This window comes from Saimiri boliviensis, chromosome 17 (genome assembly GCF_048565385.1).
Source record: "Saimiri boliviensis isolate mSaiBol1 chromosome 17, mSaiBol1.pri, whole genome shotgun sequence".
Lineage (NCBI taxonomy): Eukaryota > Metazoa > Chordata > Mammalia > Primates > Cebidae > Saimiri > Saimiri boliviensis.
Genome location: NC_133465.1, coordinates 54,082,951 through 54,105,383, shown reverse-complemented (window position 1 = coordinate 54,105,383; position 22,433 = coordinate 54,082,951). Strand labels below are relative to the sequence as shown.

General features: G+C 40.1%; 1 protein-coding gene across 2 annotated transcripts in view; it reads right to left on the bottom strand.

Moving 5' to 3' along the window:
- Positions 1 to 22,433, bottom strand: part of DDX42 (DEAD-box helicase 42) — a 46,825-nt gene that overhangs the window by 4,978 nt on the left and 19,414 nt on the right. For both annotated transcript variants that reach the window (XM_003942440.4, XM_074388833.1), the window contains 12 exons: positions 17,779 to 17,840; positions 16,250 to 16,286; positions 15,263 to 15,412; positions 9,832 to 9,936; positions 8,181 to 8,300; positions 6,956 to 7,132; positions 5,587 to 5,715; positions 4,898 to 4,997; positions 4,006 to 4,053; positions 2,851 to 2,948; positions 1,798 to 2,074; positions 532 to 758 (listed from right to left, as the gene is read on the bottom strand). In XM_003942440.4, coding sequence (XP_003942489.1) covers positions 532 to 758; positions 1,798 to 2,074; positions 2,851 to 2,948; positions 4,006 to 4,053; positions 4,898 to 4,997; positions 5,587 to 5,715; positions 6,956 to 7,132; positions 8,181 to 8,300; positions 9,832 to 9,936; positions 15,263 to 15,412; positions 16,250 to 16,286; positions 17,779 to 17,840 — 1,530 coding nt within the window. The remainder of the gene's footprint in view (positions 1 to 531; positions 759 to 1,797; positions 2,075 to 2,850; positions 2,949 to 4,005; positions 4,054 to 4,897; positions 4,998 to 5,586; positions 5,716 to 6,955; positions 7,133 to 8,180; positions 8,301 to 9,831; positions 9,937 to 15,262; positions 15,413 to 16,249; positions 16,287 to 17,778; positions 17,841 to 22,433) is intronic.

Below are 22,433 nucleotides of genomic sequence, written 5' to 3'. Positions count from 1 at the left end.
CATCTGTAATTTAGGGACAGCATGGATTCAGATGACTCTAGGTTTGATTTGCTAGAATGCCTCACTCAGCTTTAGACTGGAGCACACCTGGAAGAAGGCAATCAGTGTGGTCGGAGGTCTGAGATCTCAGGCTGCAAGGAATAGTTAAGAGGCACTATACATTTTTTGCTTTAAAAACATCACACATTCCCCTCCCCCACCAAAAGAAAAGTTTTGTGAGGGAAGAGCAGTAGAGAGAATAGTAACCATCTTTCAGATTAAATTTACTCCTAAGTGTGCTATGGGGTAGAAATTAGAGACAGAGATTTCAGCACAAAGGAAGCAAGAGCTTTTCAACACAGATGTTGTTCAAAGAATGCTAAGACCAGATGAATTTTAGTATCTCACAATTCCTATCTGTGCCTCATAAATTTAATCCCACATCCTCCCTGCCACCCAACTTTCTTGTCAAGTTTTTATGTTATCTGTTCCAGGACTGCTAAAATGTTTTGGTTAAACCAGGAGCAATCTAAAGTGAACCCAGCCCCTCACCTGCATTGCCAGATCTAGGAGTTCCTTAGAAACATGTTGATTGGCACCTTCCAAGTTCCGGACCAGGTCACCAGCAAAATTGCTGTCCTTGGGAGTGAGTAGGGTATAGGCCACACCTTTCTCACCCGCTCTTCCTGTGCGGCCAATCCTATGAGTGTGGGTATCAATGTCTCGTGCCACATCATAGTTAATGACAGTCTTAATTGAAGGAATGTCCAGACCACGGGCTGAAACAAAAAGCAACTGAATTCTTTTATTCTTCATCTGTGGTCAAAAGATCAAAGTAAACAGAAATGCTAGTACTCTAAGAAGTCACATTTCCCTTATCTACGCAAAGTGCATGGGGAGTTTGGTGAGCTGAGATACAGGCATGTTAAGTCACCACTCAAAAACAAACGTCACCACGACAGATTCTATGATGCTAGGCCTTCTAGTGTAAGGGACTTTTGCTTCAATAATCTGGCATGCCCTCTTCTCTTGTACTGGGAATGTATTTTTAAAATGTGTCTTGAAGCCGAGTTCTCTCTCCTTTCTGTGAAAAATTACCAATGTTTAAGGGTAGTTATTAAAACTTGGCAGAACAAAGCCAGAAATCATATTCCAAAAACTCTTCTCATCCTGAGTGAAGTATGGAATTAAGCTGTAGATAGTAGATCAATGTAAGATATCTACTATATTCAGACATACAATAGGACATTCATTGCCTTTTTTCCCCCAAGTGACTTCTAGCTGCAGGGATTCTTTGGTTAGAGAGAAACACTAAGCGAAAAGTGGCATCCAGAGCTCCAGACTGTGTTCCCTGTGCTGAACTGCTGCTTCCTTGGGGATTGGGAGTGGGGGTGGTCAGTCAGACCAATAGTCTTTCCATCGGACTGCTCAGATATTATAGGTCTTTTTTTTTTTTTGAGACGGAGTTTTGCTCTTGTTACCCAGGCTGGAGTGCAATGGCGCCATCTCGGCTCACCGCAACCTCCGCCTCCTGGGTTCAGGCAATTCTCCTGCCTCAGCCTCCTGAGTAGCTGGGATTACAGGCATGCGCCACCACACCCAGCTAGTTTTTTGTATTTTCAGTAGAGACGGGGTTTCACCATGTTGACCAGGATGGTCTCGATCTCTCGACCTCGTGATCCACCCGCCTCGGCCTCCCAAAGTGCTGGGATTACAGGCTTGAGCCACCGCGCCCGGCAACATTATAGGTCTTATACAATAAGACAGAGTATCCTTATGGCCTAGGAACTTAAGGTTGTTGAAAAATTCATACTCTACCTGCAACATCTGTGGCCACCAGGACTGGGATGTCCTTTTTCTTAAAGTCTGAAATGACCTTATTTCTCTCACTCTGATCCATGTCCCCATGGAGCAGCCCAAGATTATGACCCTCCTGCTTAAGGTTATTGGCTAGCTCTTCAGCATTGGCCTTCTTAGTAACAAAGAGGAGGACACTCCCTGAAGAGGTAAACTCCACCAGACGCCTGGTAAGCCAGTTCCATTTACTAGGTCCAGAATGGAGAATCTCCACAATCTGTGTCACATCTTCATTTGCCTAAGAAGGAAGAAATGAAATAGATGATTATGACATTGGAGCCACAGGCTGCCACCTCAGCAAGGCTAGACATTATATTTTCTACCTGCAGCAAGAAGATCTAGAACCATCCCAGTTCTCCTTGGGCATTACTTCAGCAAGTCAAGTGCAGCTCAAACTCACCTCTCCTTTCCAATCATCTTGCTCTCTACCTAGTATATATATCTAATTTGTACAGCCCACTACTTTGTAGAGCTTTCCTTAACAATAATCATGCCAAGCAGTTGAAGGATTCTCTAAGCAGCCATAACTGAATTCCTAGTCCCAATTCAGAGAAATTTTCCACATAGCGTATATGTCCAGGTAAGAAATGAAACCTGATTTTTGTCAGGCCTTTCAGGTCACCCTGTCCTCCCTGTGTAGGCCTCTTTCCGTAATAACTAAAACTTCAGTTCCAGCCTAACACACAGTAGTATGCTTCCATGCAGATCTTTTTGTTTCAAAGCCTTTTTAAAAAAACAATTATAAAGTGTTAAGACATTCAAACAAATAAAAATAAAAGCAAAATGAACAAAATCAACTCGTACCCATCACCTAGCTTGAATGATTGCCAACATTTTGCCAGTCTTGTTTCATCTATCCTCACAACTTGCAAAACAGCAAATCTCAAACATGTTGCCTCATCTATAAACATAACATCTTTTTTTAATCTCAATAGTGAGAAATTAATTCCGTGTTCCATAATATGAGAAATATACTCATTAAGGTCCCATCAAGCCCTGCTTAGTTAGGGTTACCTCTCCAATATCTCCCTGCACCACTCGAATAGGGTCGATCAAGATGTCTCTGGCCAACTTTTCAATCTTTTTCCGAAAAGTTGCACTGAATAGGAGAGCTAAAAGGTAAGATATATTCTGTCAGAGAAACAATATGGTATCTTTATGAATATCCACGACGTTTCTTTGGCATTCAGGATTATGTAATTTTTTTTTTTTTTTTTTTTTTTTTTTTTTTTTTTTTTACATAAGCTCACCCTATCCTGGCCAACACGGTGAAACCCCATCTCTACTAAACAAAAATTAGCCAGGTGTGGTGGCACTCGTCTGTAGTCCCAGCTACTCGGGAGGCTGAGGCAGGAGAATAACTTGAACCCAGCAGGCAGAAGTTGCAGTGAGCCGTGATCACACCACTGCACTCCAGCCTGGCAACAGAGCAAGACTCCATCTTCCCCCTACCCCCCACCCCCCACAAAAATGATTTACTAGAGAAAGATTTGGTCTTATTCTATTTTTATTACATTTTTAATTAAGAGAAGTTGTCGGTATGGTTCAGAAAAAGACTTCTGATTTCAAATCAGCAGACCTGTACTGTATACTGCTTCTACTCACTGATAAAGCTGTATAATTTAAGGCAACTCATTTAATTTCTGAGGCTTGGTTTCATCATCTATAAAAAGGAACAAGTGGCTGGACGCAGCGGCTCATGCCTGTAATCCTGGCACTTTGGGAGGCCAAGATGGGCAGATCACCTGAGGTCACAAGTTCGAGACCAGCCTGACCAACAAGGAGAAACGCTGTCTCAACTAAAAATACAAAAATTAGCTGGGCATGGTGACAAATGCCCATAATCCCAGCTACTCGGGAGGGATTATAAGTAGCGACTGAGGCAGAATAGCTTGAACCTGGGAAGTGGAGGTTGCCGTGAGCCAAGATCACACCATTGCACTATAGCCTGGACAACAAAAGTGAAACCCCCATCTCAAAGAAAAACATCAAAGGAACAAGTTATATCTAGTGCTCTCTAAGATCCTGTCCAGCTCAGATAAGCTCATTACCTCCCTCATTATGATTCTCACCATTACACACATGATCATTTTACTTCCATAACTCTGAATGCTTATAAGAGTCCTTTTTAAGAACAAATTTGGTTTAACAAAGGTGCTTCATACATACTCTGTCTGTCAGGACGAACATGACTTGCTATGGATCGAACCTGGTACTCTGGAAGAAGCAGAACAGTAAAATTAGTATCATAACCTGAAATACAGTTTGGGAAGCCTGAAAAAAGCTGTTTTAAGTCTACACAAGAAATTGTAAGAATTAAGGAAAATTAGAAACTGCAGGCCAGGCACGGTGGCTCATGCCTGTAATCCAAGTACTTTGAGAGGCTGAGGCGGGCAAATCACTTGAGGTCAGAAGTTTGAGAACAGCCCGGCCAAAGTGGCTATCTCTACTAAAAACACCAAAAAATTAACTGAGCATGGTGTAGGCACCTGTAATCCCTGCTACTCAAGTGGCTGAGGAGAACCACTTGAACCTGAAAGGTGGAGGTTGCAGTTAAGCCGAGATTTCGCCACTGCACTCCAGCCTGGGTGACAGAGTTGAGACTCCATCTCAAAAAAGAAAAAAGAAACTCCTAGACATATTATTCAGCATAAAACTGAAAAATTTTCCCTCCATCCAACTGGGGTAGGTCTAGCACTGTTTCAATCATTAAAGATAGCTATGAAGATAGGAAAACAAAGGGCCTTGAATGATGTGACATTCACCTACCCAAGAACACAGAACTTAACCTCTACGATCAAAGACATATGAATAAAAATACAGAGAAAATATTCCCCTTATATACAAAGACACTTTGAATTTTCTCAACCCAATAAAACCTAACATGCTTTTCCAGAGAAAACTCCTAAAAATGTTTGTCTTATCTATTACACTTCTACAGTCTAACCCTATCCAGGAGTATATTTAGCTTCTCTCATGCTTAAAAAAAAGTCTAGAAAGACATGGAAAAAAACTAATATTATGAGGATGGAGACAGAAGAAACTAGTATTCAAGGCATACCAAATCCCATGTCAAACATTCGATCTGCTTCATCAAACACAAGGTAAGAGACTCTTTGAAGATTGGTAGCTTTCTTTTTCACATGATCAATCAGTCGACCCTAGGAGATCCACAAAATGAATATAAGTATAATTATAGGCATTCACAGGGACTTTCTAAGCAGTTGCACTCCTAGCAACAGTGCTAATTCTCTAGTCTCAGACTGTAAGATACTGGTCCAACAGCCATATTATGCTCTACTTAGCTCAAAAGAATAGAAATTTTGAAACCTCAACTGGCTTCTTCCTTTACATTGTGATTTAAATTCTGTGGGAAAGTGGCCAGAAACATTTTTTGAGACATTCTAAAATGACCTGATTTAAAGGATATTGACAGGTTTTAATGTTTAAACTATACTCTTCTAGGCTGTTCTGACCATATAAATCTTTCTGATTCTTGATCAACTTGGTAATCATTTTGTGGGAGAGCTTAAGTAAAACTATTTGACATAGAGGGAATTTGTAGCTACTAGTCTATATGTCACAGAGACTCTTAATGGACTGCTAATTTAGCCACCAAAGTGAAAACCACAGGCTGCCATTCATCAGGATATTCTCAACTCTGCTTTTAGGGGAAATTCCCTGCAAAACTAACCATGTTTTCCATACCAAGGGAGGCTGAGAAGCCATTTAAACACAAGGCATACTCACTGGGGTACACACGACAATCTCTGCCCCTTCCTGAAGGGCTTTGGCCTGTTCCCACATGCTCCCTCCTCCATACACGGCCACTGATCGAAGATTATATGCTTTTCCAAACCGCTTACACTCTGCATGGATCTACAAAGTTGTTAATAATATATTAACAAACTGTGACACTAACAAATATCTCTGTCACAACCCAAATGAAGTGCTGAAAAACAGAATGTGATGTCATGCTTTAAAATCATGATTTTATTCATAAAGGTATAAATGAATAAAATACCATTATCACATCTCAACAGATTATCTAAAATCTTACCTTACTCATTTTACCCCCTTCTCTTCCTGATCCTGTCACTGCTTTTCTACAAAGACAAATAAATTCACCCTACAGAAAAACTGTCAGCTTATAATAGTCTCCATATCACAATAGATTTTTCCTCTTAAAAACAGCAGTTTTGGTCAGGTGTGGTGGCTCACACTTATAATACCAGCACTCTGGGAGGCCAAGGCAGGCAGATCACCTGAGGTCAGGAGTTAGAGACCAGCCTGGCCAACATGATGAAAATGTTGTCTTTACTAAATACTAAATACCTGTCTTTACTAAAAATACAAATATTAGCCAGGCGTGGTGGCAGGCGCCTGTAGTCCCAGCTACTCCAGAGGCTAAGGCAGGAGAATCACCTGAACCTGGGGGCTGGAGGTTGCAGTGAGCTGAGATCGCACCTGGGCAACAGAGTGAGACTCCAGCCTGGGCAACAGAGCAAGACTCTGTCTCAAAAAAAATAAAAAAATAAAAACAAACTAGTTTTGGCCAGGCACAGTGGCTCACACCTATAACCCCAGCACTTTGGGAGGCCAAGGCGGGCAGATCACTTGAGGTCAGGAGTTCGAAACCAGCCTGGCCAACATGGTGAAACTGAATCTCTACCAAAAATACAAAAATTAGCCGGCTGTGGTGATGTGCACCCATAATCCCAGCTACTCGGGAGGCTGAGGCAGGAGAATTGCTTGAACCTGGGGGCTGCTGCAGTGAGCTGAGATCATGCTACTGCACTCCAGCCTGGGCAAAAGAGTGAAACTCTGTCTCAAAAATAAATAAATAAAAAAAAACAGTAGTTTTTAGGGGAAAGTTCATATTTGGTTATACGAAAAATATTTAACACAAAATATTTTCCAAAGTTTCCTGGCAGCACAACACTGTGATTGAATATACTTAATGCCACTGAACTGTACATTAAAAATGGTTAAGATAATCAATTTTGTGGGTATGTTATTACAATTAAAAAAAAAAATTCCTGGTCATTCTACCTCACTTGACTGGCTGGTCCCTAGCTAGTCCACATATGGAAGAAGGTATTCTATTGAAAGCACATACCTGCTGGCAAAGCTCCCTGGTAGGACACACAATCACTGCAATTGGTCCATCACCTGGTTCCAACTCCTTCTGGTCCATTATATGAATCAACATGGGCCAAATAAAGGCTGCAGTTTTCCCACTACCTGTTTTGGCAATACCAATCATATCTCTACCACTTAATGCCACAGGCACGCCCTGGAGAAAAAGTAAAATATAACCACTCTAAAATTTCAATTCTAAAGATGTACTGAAGCAAATCTGGGGGGAAGGATAAATGACTACTACTAATATTTATTTGCAATGAAACAAAACATTACTTGGGCTATGCATACCAGTTTTGAAATAGAAATATCAGTATCTGACATTCTCATGAACTTCCTGATTTAAGAGAAAATGACATCATTTTCATTACGTGGATGTCAGCCACCATTTACAGAACAGAAACACCACCATTTTGCTTAAAATATAGGCGGCTCACACTTGTAATCCCAGAACTTGGGGAGGCCAAGATAGGCAGACTGCCTGAGCTCAGGAGCTTGAGACTAGCCTGGGCAACACAGTGAAACCCCATTTCTACTAACATACAAAAAATTAGCCAGGCATGGTGGCATGCGCCTGTAATCTCAACTACACGGGAGGCTGAGGCAGGAGAATTGCTTGAACCTGGGAGGCAGAAATGGCAGTGAGCCAAGACTGTGCCACTGCATTCCGGCCCAGGTGACAGATCGAGGCTCCGTCTCCCCGCCAACCCCACAAAAAAAACCACACACACAGAAAAATCACAATTTATAATGAAGGGTTGCTAAAATGTTTTAAACCTGCCCCCCTTGATAAGGTACAAACTATCTCATTCATATAAAGAAAATGAGAATTTCCTGCATAAGAATGAATAAATCCTATAATGGGAAAAAGCAGCTAAAACTTTCAGTAATGAATGAGAATTTTCAGGTCACAGACAGAGGAATTCTAGTTATTGACAGTGCTAAATACGTCCATATACAAGTACCTTTTTGGTTAGGTTTAGGCCTAATAAATTATTTTCTTCATATTGTATTTTCAAGATTTGTATCAGATACAAAAGAATATTTGCCAGCCATTTAGTGACTTCTGAGAGTGATAAATACCTCTGTCCTTATCAATACAGTTCTACACTAAACACTTTTACTGCTGTGATTTGTTTTTAAACTAATATAGTCATGAAAGATTATCCTACTTTATTTTCCCTTTATTATGCTGTACTTACCTGGCACTGTATTGGAGTGGGCTGTGTGTATTCAGATTTCCGAATCTGGTGCATAAGTTGTTCATCAAACCCAAAATGAGCAAAGCTACTTCCTGGTCTAGGAGGTGCAGCACCAGAGACCTAGAGATAAAGACAACTCCCTAGAGTGACTTGTACTTCAACATTAACAGCATTTGAAGTTCAACAATACTTACCTGGATCTAGCATTTTAGTTGGAGTATAAAGTGAAAATACAAATCTATAAGCCAAAATCATACAATGAAAGGGCAAAACCTCATATGGTAACAAATATAAACCTCATATTAAAAACTCCACTATAAATATTCCCAAGATAATTGTCATACAATTTTAAATGATTAACTAAAAATCTCTTAAATCAAAATGTTCTCATAACAAATAATAAGGAAAAAAGAAAAAACATTGTTGAATGAATTGGGAAGTCATTAATGTTCTTTTTTTTGCCATTTTGCATAAGTATTAACCAGATGGTAGGGAAAAAAACGTATCAGCCGGGCACAGTGGCTCACGCCTGTAATCCTAGCACTTTGGGAGGCTGAGGTGGGTGGATCACCTGAGGTCACGAGTTCAAAACCAGCTTGGCCATCATGGTGAAACCCCATCTTTAAAAAAAAAAAAAGAAAAAGAAAACATATCTTACTCTTGACAATTCCAAGTGGGCTCCAAATAAGACAAATCTACATATACTGTCTACAAGGATATAATCTGCTGCCTCCATTTTCAGCTATGCCTGATGAATTACATCTCACTTACTGATGGCCCAGCCACTGTGAAGCACTGTTGAAACGGTACCCCAGTGAAGAACGGAGCTTATAACTTCCGTTTTGTCCCCAACAGTGGTAACCTTTGATTGATTTTCTGGTGATGCTAATATTTCCAGTCAGGATTTCATGGATTTTACTTAAAATTTTTCTTGAGGCACTGGGAAGGTGAGTAACCTCTTGGAAGACAGACAAGTGTACACACACACACACATAAACATACTCCTCCTGGAAAACAGGAGTTTAAACATCGTGTAGCAACTGATAAGGTATACACAGGCAAAAAAGGTGTCTATAGCATAGCATAGTTTTTCTGTGTGTTTCATTTAAAATCAGCATCTTAAACCTATGTGGCCAATGTGCAGCCCAAAACTTTTTAGTGGGCAATTTAAACCATTCTGAAATTAGTACATGTGTATTTTCAAAAGGTATTAATTTATTCTAATTTTTAAAATAAAACACACTACCTATAATTTGATAGACGTTTACCTTAATTTCAAAATATTCTAAGATATCATGTTAACATCTATTAATCTTGTTTCCTCTTCCTTTAGATAGGGACTCCCACCCTTCATCACTAGCCCATCCAGCATAGAACATCCAAAACTGATTGAAAAATGAAAGAAAATGATCCTATCCTCAAACCGCATCTAGAAGACTAAAACAATCAAACCAAGAGACATGAACACATCTAGAAGACTAAAAAATCAAACCAAGTGACATGAACACAGGGGATATAATAATTACTCTGGCAAAGACAGTTCAAAGACCATTAGAAAAGAAACTCAAGGTTATTAGTTTAAATAACCAATAATACTCAATCTAGACTAATTAAGATTAATAGAAGAATATTGAGCTTAATGATTTCTTACCCGAAGATTGAGCTTATGGCGGAGATCTATTAACTGCTGTGGAGTGAGGTTGGTTATCTCTTCATGCTCATTGTAAAAATTTTTTTCAAATGGTGGATAGTCAATCTGCAGGTCCAATTATTCAAAGTTAGTCTAGAATTCAAGAGTCAATCCTGTAAGTTTGATTTTAATGCAAAATAATATTTTCCAAATATTACACAAGTAAAGCCATTCCAGCTAGAAAGAGCAAAAAAATAATCTATTTTCAACCCAGATCCTAAAAGTACAGCTAATTTGTTTTCTATTCCTATTTTCAGTATAAAGATCAACCTACTTCTTTTTATTTTTTTTATTTTTTGAGATGGAGTTTCGTTCTTGTTACCCAGGCTGGAGTGCAATGGCACGATCTCGGCTCACCGCAACCTCCGCCTCCTGGGTTCAGGCAATTCTCCTGCCTCAGCCTCCTGAGTGAGTAGCTGGGATTACAGGCATGCGCCACCATGCCCAGCTGATTTTTTGTATTTTTAGTAGAGACGGGGTTTCACCATGTTGACCAGGATGAGCTCAATCTCTTGACCTCGTGATCCACCCGCCTCGGCCTCCCAAAGTGCTGGGATTACAGGCGTGAGCCACCGCACCCTGTCCCATACTTCTTTTTTTGTTGTTGAGACAGAATCTCGTTCTATCACCTAGGCTGTGGTGCAGTGGTGCAATCTTGTCTCACTGGAGCCTCTGCCTCCTGGATTCAAGCAATTCTCATGCTGCCTCAGCCTCCTGAGTAGCTGGGATTACAGGCACGAGTCACCGTGCCTGGCCTGACGCCAGCCTACTTCCTAAAGAGACTCTTAAGGAAACCTCGAATTTCAACAACCTTGAAGCAGACTAAGGATTTCTGTAATACCAATGACCACAGAGGACAGAGAAGATATTTCACCCTATGACATTTAAATATGTTTTAAATTTAGCTGTTTAACCTAGCTCTAGGGATTTAAAAACATTCCTAATATTTCTTTTAGAGATAGCTCTGCTTTTAGAAGGTGTTCTATTCTGTTTAAAAACATGGAGTTGTTCATAACTGTTAAAAAATGTATGGCCAAGCATTGCCAATTCCAGAGAGAGTAGTAGTCTCTTCTATTATTGTTTTCATAGCTTACTGTACTAGGGATACAAAACATAAGCACATCGCCACCTATCAATTTGGCTAAATGATTTTTTATAAATTTTTTTTCCCCCTAGGCTTGTCAGTCAATAAAAACTTTTTTTTGTAAGAGACAGGGTGTTGCTATGTTGCCCAGGCTAGACTCAACTCCTGGGCTCAAGTGATTCTCCTGCCTCCGCCTCTCCAGTAGCTGGGACTCCAAGCATGTGCCACCATGCCTAGCTCTTAAGCTTATTTTTTAAGAATATAAGCATTCTATAGGCATTCAAAAAACTTGTAATTCTGGATACATCAAAAAAGTTGGTGAGAAAAGTGACACTGTCTTATATTTTCACAAATCTCTTTATTAATGTCTGACTTAAATAACTCCTACTATATTCAAATTGTTGCAATAGCTTGGTTTTATTTAAGCCTATAAGAAAATCTGGCCTCCAGGCCTGGAGTAGTAACTCATGCCTGTAATCTCAGCACTTTGGGAGGCCAAAGGTGGATGGATCACTTGAGGTCAGGAGTTCGAGACCAGTGTGGCCAACAGGGTGAAAGCCCATCTCTACCAAAACTACAAAAATTAGCCGGGTGTAGTAGCACACACCTGTAATCCCAGCTACTCAGGAGGCTGAGACAAGAGAATCTCCTGAACCCGGGAAGAGGAGGTTGCAGGGAGCCGAGGTCACGTCACCGCACTCTAGCCTGGGCGACAGAGCAAGAATTTGTCTCAAAAAACAAAGAAAAAGAAAAAATTTGCAGTTGAAAAAGGGAGGAGAGTATTTTAGCAGCCTTTTCAGACACTTTTTAAAAAATACGTAGTTGAAAAAGGGAGGAGAATATTTTAGTAGCCTTTTCAGACAGTTTTTTTTTTTTTAAAGACAGAGTCTCACCCTGTTGCTCAGGCTCAATTTCCCTGCCTCAGTCTCCTGAGTAGCTGGGATTACTGATGCCTGCCACCAATTCCAGCTAATTTTCAGACTGGTCTCAAACTTCTGACCTCAAGTGATTTGCCCGCCTTGGCTTCCCAAAGTGCTGGGATTACAGGCATGAGCCATGGCACCCAGCCCTTTTCAGATACTTTTTATTTTACACTAAAACTTGACAAGTGGTCATTTCCTAAAGGTTATTTTTATTGTGTCATCTGAAACCGTATTATTGAAGTTTTTACAATCTGTTACATTATAATCTATTTATCGATCATGGATTTTGAGTTGAGCTTTCACTCATCCTTGATTTTGTAATGTCATACATCGGTCATTTGGAAAATACTGGTTCACTGAGGTTGTATACAGATCATCCAAATGTTAACACATTTCATTGTATTAAAAATCAGTTATAGCTGGGCGCAGTGGCTCAAGCCTGTAATCCCAGCATTTTGGGAGGCTGAGGCGGGTGGATCACAAGGTCGAGATCGAGACCATCCTGGTCAGTGTGGTGAAACCCCGTCTCTACTAAAAATACAAAAAATTAGCTGGGCATGGTGGCGTGTGCCTGTAGTCCCAGCTACTCAGGAGGCTGAGGCAGGAGAATTGCCTGAACCCAGGAGTCGGAGGTTGCGGTGAGCCGAGATCGCGCCATTGCACTCCAGCCTGGGTAACAAGAGCAAAACTCCGTCTCAAAAAAAAAACACAAAAAACAAAAAACAAAAATCAGTTATTAATATCACCATTAATCTTGTCACAATGGTCTTTAAGTACTGAAAAGCGGTCAAGCCTACTGTGGTAGATACAAGCTTTCCAAATTCTAATTTTTGCTTGAAAGCTTGAATTTTTTTTTTTAAGCTGGAATTTTGCTCTTATTGCCCAGGCTGGAGTGCAATGGCAAGATCTCGGCTCACCATAACCTCCACCTCCTGGGTTCAAGTGACTCTCCTGTCTCAGCCTCCCAAGTAGCTGGGATTACAGGCATGTGCCACCCCGCCCAGCCTTGTAGAGGCAAGGTTTCAAAATGTTTAGTCAGGCTGGTCTCTATAACTGCTGACCTCAGGTAATCTGCCCATTTTGGCCTCTCAAAGTGCTGGGATTACAGGCATTAGCCTCCACGCTTGGCCTGAATTTTGTTTTTGTTTTTTTTTTTAATAAGAGATAGGGTTTCACCAAGTTGTCCAGATTTGTATCAAATTCCTGAGCTCAAGTGATCCACCTGCCTCAGCCTCCCAAAGTGCTGAAATTACAGGTGTAAGCCACTGCGTCTGACCAACAGCTTGAATGTCTATCATTGGTAATAAATACTTTCAATTGTTTTCCTTGAAGTGTCATTGATTTTGTCCAGTGAAAATCGTGTTCTATGAAAAAAAGTAGCTAGCTCACCTTACAACTCAAACACGTAAGGGCTTTTCCTCAAAAGACTATCAGTTTGGTACATAACAGAAATGCTTTATGCACACTTTCCATTTTACCATACAGAATAAAAAGACATGTAGTTCAAGGGTAACAATTTAATAATTTTTACTGTTTCATAAGGGCATTCTTTTTTTTTTTGGAGATGGAGTGTTGCTCTTGTTGCCCAGGCTGGAGTGCAATGGCGTGATCTTGGCTTACCACAACCTCCGCCTCCCGGGTTCGTGCAATTCTCCTGCCTCAGCCTCCTGCCTCAGCCTCCGGAGTAGCTGGGATTATAGGCATATGCCACCACACCCGGCTAATTTTGTATTTTTAATAGAGACAGGGCTTCTCCATGTTGGTCAGGCTGGTCTAGAACTCCCAACCTCAGGTGATCTGCCCACTTTGGCCTCCCAAAATGCTGGGATTACAGATGTGAGCCACTGTGCCCAGCCATAATGGCATTCTTAAGTGACACTGGCTTTTTTTTTTTTTTTAACTGCAATGGTCTGTCAGGGGAGAATATGCCTATTAGAATAGTCTGGTGCCAATGGCTTGATTCATGCCAAGGCATCAGCAGTTTTACTTATCACTGCTTTTACACCAACAATGCAAATGTTGATGCAGTAACAAAGGAAAATAATCTTGGTATGATAAATATTGTTTGGACTTTGTAGGTTCCCTGGAAGGGGTCCTTGATCCACACTGAGAACCACTGCTCTAGCTCAGTGTATCTAAGATCTCTGCTGATATTTAACCTGGATGAAACACTGACATTTTTTTCAAGTGGGTATACTGATGTCCTCATTCCTTAAGGATCCTGTAATTACGGGTTCCACTTTGAAGACATAGACTCTCATCTGCCCCAGATCTGGGACCAAGAGTAAAAATGCATAGCAATTTTAAAAAAAGTGCAGATGGGTACAGTGACTCACATCTATAATCCCAGCACTTTGGAAGGCCAAGGCAGGTGGATCACTTGAGGTCAGGAGTTCAAGACCAGCCTGGACAACATGGTGAAACCCAATCTCTACTAAAAATACAAAAAATAGTATGATGGCGGGCACCTGTAGTCCTAGCTACTTAAGAGGCTGAGGCAGGAGAACTGCTTAAACCCAGGAGGCGGAGGCTGCAGTGAACCAAGAATTGCACCATTACACTCCAGCCTGGGTGAAAGAGCAAGATTCAGTCTAGAAAACAAATAAATAAATAAATAAATGCAAGCCAGGTGCAGTGGCATGTACCTGTAGTCCTAGCTACTCAGGACGCTGAAGTGAAAGGATTGCTTCAGCCCAGGAGTTTGGGGCCAGATTGGGCAATATAGCAAAAACAACAACAAAAAAACAGTAAACACAAGCCCAAAATATTCCCAGTTTGAAAGAGAGATGTCACAGCTGGGTGCAGTGGCTCACACATGTAATTCCAGCACTCTGAGAAGTCAAAGTGTGCAGATCACCTGAGATCAGGTCAAGACCAGCCTGGCTAACACAGCAACACCCCATCTCTATCCAAAAATATTTTTAAAAAATTAGCCAGGCATGGTAGTGGGCACCTGTAATCCCAGCTACTTGGGAGGCTAAGTAAGGCAGGGACAATCTCTTGAACCTAGGGGGCACAGGTTGCAGTGAGCCAGGATCATGCCACTGCATTCCAGCCTGAGCAACAGAGAAAGACTACGTCTCAAAAAATAAATAAATAAATAAATAAAGATGTTAAGTATTGATTCTGAAAAACAAGTACGATTATTTGGGGGAAAAAAAAAGTTTTAATTCCAACGTCAAATGTAAGTGATTCGGCTATAACTTTGAACAAGATAGGCTATAAAGCTTCATGGAATTTTTGGCTCAACCAGTTAGTAGAGACAACAAGATGCATATGCCCATGATGTAAGAATACTCCACTACTGGGAAAGCCTAAATGTTAAAAGTTGAAGAAAATTGTACTGGCATGAAATAAGAATCAAATTCAGCAAGAAACACCATACCTCTGAATGATCGATGGGGGGAAGAGGATCAATGATTTTTTTGGTAGGTGCAATCGGATTTCCATCACTATCATATTCTAGATTGTCTTCCTCTTCCTCCTGAACCACACCAGCAGTTGGGTTTTCTGCCATGTATCGAAAATAAGCTTCCTGCAGGAAAGCACAAGAACATAATCACACCCAAGTACAACTGAGAATGTTTCTGCTCCTGTAATTAGTGCACACAATGTACCAGATGACTGCACAGTTACAATACCTACCAAGTAGGGCAAGATCCTTCTAGTAATGATTCCTTTAACCATAGCAATATTCAGAAAAACAATCAGAAGAAATCAATTAAACAGTACTACAAAATGATGTAACATGTGTAATAGAAGATTTACAAATCTGTCTGTTCCACAGCCTTCCTGGAGTGAGGTGTCTTATCAATCCTGCCCAGAGCCATAGAACACGATCATGCTGTGGCTTTAATAATCCAAGTTTGGAAGTTAACACTAATCAGAATGGTCACAAACCTGGAAAGGGCTACCACTCACTGATTCTCATCATTCCACAACTGAACAATGGGGAAGAAACTAACAGACAGTCATTAATGTTCCATCTTGAAATACAAGAACCACAAACAGAACTCTTAGTAAGAGGTAGAGGTTAGATGTTACCAGAGGTCATCAGTATATCTCATACTACTCTACCACTTGATTTAACAGAATAAACATTAATTTTGGATTTAAAAAGAAGCAAGCTGAATAAAGCCCATATTTGCTTTTGATGTCATAGTTGATCAAAAATTCCATCTTCAATATAAGGGAAAGCCATGTGAATCTATATATTACCAATTGGTCACACAGGTACAAAAGGAGCAAATCAAATGACACTCCCTGCTGAATGTCAGGAATGGCCATTTCAAGTGAAGGCAAGCTCTAGCTTGCCCCCAGTATGGACTTTGCAGATAAAAATAAAAGATAGAAATACTGCATAGGAACTCACTTGGTCATCTTCCTCTTCAATGTCATCTCGAATACCCCTGGAAAAACAAGCGGAGAAACAAACTTCCCTGCAAATGTTCCACATACCCAGCTCCATACTTACAGCAGATTAGTGTCGAATTCCATACAGCAAAGGAACTCTCAACACTAACAATAACAAAGCAGCAATGAGCACACTGTAAACTATCCACCCATTATATATATGTATAGCTTCACTCTATAATCTGCAGTTTGCATTTCTTTTAAATGGGATGATATGGTATCCCTAGAAACAGTAGTTACTAACAAGGTAATCCGATATAAAAACTTTCTAAAGACAGATACCAAATGATCCTAGTTTTGTGAATCCATACAACAAAAAATGTGGTTGTGAAAAGCATTTCATACTAAAAAAAAAAAAAATTCCTGCATTTGGCATATACTATAAAGAAGGTCCCAACCTTCTTATTGTCTCCAAAGTTTCTAGTTCTACAATAAGCAGTTTTCGGCCAAAAGCAGTTACCTTAGGGATGGAGACAAAAACTACATTAACTCCTTTATGAGTCTGGGGATAAAACTCCTAAATAGTTCACATAGAGAAGGGGGTCATTACCACCTGCTGTATCTATCAGGAGCTATAGGGAAAGTATGGTTGCTTAGTTCCCACAACCATCTCTTTCTAATCAGACTTTCTGCCAAACCTAGAGCACTTGCTATTCCTAAGGCAACCAGCAAACACCACCACCAGTGTAGGGCAGGTGGAAGGGATACAACATACAGTGAATACCAAAAACATGGCTAAACCTCCATATAGCACAGGAACGCTGGGAAGGGACTGAAGCCCTAACTGCCAAGCATGGGGAGAAAAAAGTCCCACTATGTCTGGTAGAAAAAGCTTTAGGAGTTTATTAATCAAGGCAAAAAGGAGACTTCTCTTTCCCAGAAAATAAAATACTTCAAGTTCTAACTATGGTTGCTAAAGCACAATGTCACTCCCAAAATGAAATTAGGTATTAGGTATTACCACAGCCCTCCTTCTACACAGGTTTTTATACTGTGAATATTATTTTTCCATCTGTGTTGGTTGAAAAAAATTCCCATATAAGTGAACTCATGCAGTTCAAATCTGTGTTGTTCAAAAGTTCAACTGTACATAGTTTTCATGACATAGTTGCCATTACTTCTCATAATCAACCATATAGGCATTAACCTATTTTATATTAATTATGAGACAAACTCAGAACAATGAGCCCAAACTTTAGTAATTACGCTCCCCTAAACTCTACTATAATTCATTTCTGTGTTTACTAAACAACTATTTACAGTCAAAAACCAAATACTATTCTATCAAACTGAACACTTTTTAATTATTGCAAATGTGAAGACTGTTGCCATCTCTATTTTTAAAGAAGTATTCAAGATATAGGAATAACTTCAAATAAAGACATTGTGTACTTCAGTATTTTTTCTGTATAAACTTTGGGGGAATAGGCTTTGCAATACTTAAGCAGTTTTCATGTAACCTTTGTGAGGAAGAAGAAAACAACTTACTTTACGTTTTTTCTTTCTTTGTCCTTTTCTTCAAGCCTCTTCATGTCTCTAGCTGCCTGATCCTAATGAAACAAAAGGCTGTATACAATCACATCAACTAAAAACATTGAAAGAAACAACTCTTAGATTGGAACAAGTGCCATAATAGCTTTAGCTATGTGTTTGACAAGTGCATTTTGACACAATCAAATTGCACTTTGACAATTATTTTTTAAAAAGAAATAACAAAATGCTCTACAAACATGGCTGTATATGAACTACATGATTTTTATCTGTAATAATATGCCACTCATGGAAAAACGAACAAAAATGCTTGCTTCACAAATATAATCTTTGGTTGCTTTTTATAATTTAATGATAAAATTACAGATGTAAAGTACTTTTAATTCAGGCAGATGAGCTTTCCTAAAAGTGTACCTTAAGACCTTATACATCTGACTCTGGAAAGGTGGTTCTCAATCTGAAGCAATTTTGCCCGTAGACAACAGCTGGCAATGTCTAGAGACATTTTTAATTTGGGAGTGGGGTACAGCTGAGGCTATTGGTTTGTAGAGGCCAAGGATGGCTGCTAAACATTCTATAATACACAAATCCAGCGCCAAATAACAACATTCTCAAGGCTGAAAACACTGCTCTACACCTACTAAATCAGAATTCTTAGGGCTGGAGTGAGTTAAATGTATGTAGTTTTTACATTTTCCATAGGCAATTCTTATATACCACAAATTGATGACCACTGATCTAAATTAATCATTTGTATTATACATTTAAAAATCAAGGTCAGAAGAATTAAGTAATTTTTCCCAAGGTTATACACATTCTGCACAACTTTTTCTCACTATAAAGCACCACGAGTTTTTCCAGCAATCTCAGATTTTTTTAAAATGCCACTAAATATACCACAGCATGGTTGAGTGTTCTATCGAACCAAATGTTCCTGATAAAGATAAATTGTTTTAAAGGGAAGCATGGCATACAAACAACCTACTTTTCAGAGGACTGAACCAGCTGTAAGACTAGAAACTGAAGATGATATAAGCAATGTAACGTAAGAAACAGGTCACCAACAGTGGTAGAACATATTGTTTAAGCCTACATAAATCTTTTTTCAGAACACTGGCTAAAAATAAATCATCTAGTTCAAGCACTAGAAAAGTTTATAGTTCCTATAAAATTTGATGGCCTGGCACGGTGGTTCATGCCTGTAATCCCAGCACTTTGGGAGGCCGAGGTGGGTAGACCACGAGGTCAAGAGATAAAGACCATCCTGGCCAACATGGTGAAACCCCGTCTCTACTAAAAATAGAAAAATTAGCTGGGCGTGGTGGCGCATGCCTGTAGTCCCAGCTACTCAGGAGGCTGAGGCAGGAAAATCACTTGAACTCGGATGCAGTGAGTCGGGATCACACCACTGCACTCCAAGCTGGCAACAGAGTGAGATGCCGTCTTAAAAAAAAAAAAAAAATTGGGCTGGGCATGGTGGCTCACATCTGTAATCCAAGCACTTTGGAGGCCAAAGTGGGCGGATCACCTGAGGTTAGGAGTTCAAGACCAGCCTGACCAACAGGGTGAAACCTCATCTTAAAAAAAAAAAATTTTTTTTTTTTTTTACATCTGGGCCAGATGCAGTGGCTCACGCCTTTAATCCCAGCACTTTGGGAGGCCAAGACGGGCAGATCACCCAAGGGGTCAGGAATTAGAAACTAGCCTGCCCAACATGGTGAAACCTCATCTCTACTAAAAACACAAAAAAATTAGCTGGGCATGGTGGTGGGCACCTGTAATCCCAGATACTTGGGAGGCTGAGGCTGAAGAATCACTTCAACCGGGAGGCAGAGGTAGCAGTGAGCCGAGATCGCACCACTGCACCCCAGGCTGGGCAATAGGTTCCGTTTAAAAAAAAAAAAATTGACATCTGAAACCAGGAATTAATGGCAACAACACTCTAAGATCAGACAAAATCTTTATCATAAAATATGCAACCCTCCCCCATCATTTTTTTCTGAGGTGAGTGTCCCGTTCTGTCACCCAGGCTGGAGTGCAGTGACATGAGATCAGGATGCTCCTGGGTTCAAGCAATTCTCCTGCCTCAGCCTCCTGAGTACTGGGACTACAGGTGTTTGCCACCATGCTCAGCGAATTTTTGTATTTTTAGTAAAGACAGGGTTTTACCATGTTGGCCAGACTGGTCTTGAACTCCTGACCTCAAGTGATCAGGTTGCCTCTGCCCCACAAAGTGCTGGGATTACAGGCATGAACCACCATGCCCAGCCACAAGACCCCTTTTGATACTACACCAAAAAGATACCCCGAAGAATGATACTGTACCAATAAGATTTAATTCCCAAACAGCTTCAACTATTAAAATGCCAAGCAGAAGAATTTAGGCCATTCTAGAAACTTTCACTCACAAAGGGTTATGCCAGTTTGTAATGCCATCAATCTACATTTAAACCCAGAAAATCAAGAGCTAATTTTTCTTTTAATTCATCACTAGGGATACCTCAAGAAATAATGAGACCAGATTCTCTTGGAAACATCGCCCATTAAGAAACGTTCATCTATCAAGAAGGTAAAGAAAAAAACAATGCATACCGGACATCTCAAATATGACAATTCATTTTACTCCTAGGATAAATCACTTAACACATTAATTAAATACCTACTATGTACACATGTATGTCCTGAATAGTCTGGGTGTTTGGTAAGTATCCTGTATAGTTTGACAAGAGGCAGAAATACAGAGCGCTACAAGAACTTAGATACAGAATGATACTGCATAAGGAATATGGGGTTTGGAGATGAATTCTGGTTCTGCCACCTATTAGGTGTATAATCTTCAGTAAGGAACTTAAGTTGCTCAAAATCAAAGATGGGAAATTCAAAGACCAAACTGGAAATAAGTAAATAGGCATATCCTTCTACAGAAATGTACTCTAATTTTTCTTATGTCACCCTGAGTGCTTTACTTTCTGATATCTGATAGAGAACTAAGTTCAGAAAAATAATTCTCCATCCTAAGAAAAATTACAATGCAGAGGCTGGGCACAGACTCTGCCTGCAATTCCAGCACTTTGGGAGGCCAAGGCAAAAAGACTGCCTGAGCCTAGGAGTTTTGCAACCAGCCTGGGAAAAAAATAATTTTTAAAAATCAGCCGAGTGTAGTGGCATGCACCTGTAGTTCCAGCTACTTGGGAGGCTGAGGTCGGAGGACTGCTTGAGCCTAGGAATTTGAGGTTAGGGTGAACTGGGATGGTGCCACTGCACTCTGGCCTGAGCAAAAGATCCTGTCTCAAAAGAAAAGAAAAATTACAGTGCGAGAGAAATGACAAATGGTTCTATAAACAGTGGCCTCAACATTAAGAAGGAAACAGGGATTGACGTAACCATGGTGAGCAAGGAAAAGCATGCCTTGTCTAATGCAGGCAGCCATTTGCTCAGCAACAGCCTCTTTCTGTCACACAAAAACACAGGCTTAGTATATTGCCAGATCGTCCATTTTTCAACAGTCTGAACTATTAGACAAAATCCCTGATTTTAAAAATGTTGGCTCACATTTTACAAAAAGCAACATCTTCCTTGGAGGAAAGGTGTATTCTGGTTGAAGACAAGTAACTAAGAAATCTGAAAGGATTTTATTTCATAACGAATTAAGTGAACTTTTTTTTTTTTTTTAACACAGTCTTACTATGTTGCCCAATCTCAAGCAATCTTCCCACCTTGGACCCCCAAAATGCTGAGTAATAGTTTTTTGCTCCATTTTGTTCTTGAGAAAGGGTCTCAACTTTGTCATCCAGGCTGATTACAGTGGCATGATCACAGCTTACTACAACCTCAGCCTCCCGAGTAGCTGGGACTATAGCAAGATGCCATCACATCTGGCTAAATTTTTTATTTTTTGTAGAGACAGGGACTCAGTAGGTTGCCTAGGCTAGTCTTGAACTCCTGGACTCGAGGGATCCTCCTGCCTCAGCCTTCCGAAGTGCTGGGATTATAGGTGTAAGCCACCGTGTCCGGTCATCTAAAGTGACAGTTTTTAAGCAAGGAGAATACCATGAAAAGAAACATATTTTGGTCTAATTAATCTGCAACTGTATACTACCTAATAAGATAGCAGAGAGCCTAAAGCAGGGAGAGAATTTATAAGAATGTAAAGTAGGATGGCTACAATGGCAACAGAAAGGAAAGAACAGATGCAAGGGCTATAATAAAGATTGACAGATTTTGGCAAATGACAAGAGGAAAGACAGCATGATATACGGGAAAGAGCTAGACCTTCAGGACTAAGAAGGAAAAATTAGATTTGAGTTCCAGGTCTGCCACATTAAGTACCAATATAATTTGGGGCAAGTGATTTAAATTATGTTAGGGCTCCGTTCTATTGTCAGTTTAAAAAATTATATTTATATATACATTTTTCTATTTCCCATGATTTTGAGGATTAAACTAAATAATAAACATGCTTGATAATTTGCTTAAAAAAAAAAAATGAAGGGGCAGTGATGAAAGGAAGAAATTAAAGCCAGTTTTAAGCTAAGGTGACTATGTAAACACTTACGTCATTCACAGAAATAAGAGAAGGAAAAGATGAAGAAGAAAAGATGGTGAATAGAGTTTAAGGTGCCACTGGGACACACGCATGTAAAAAAGGCCAA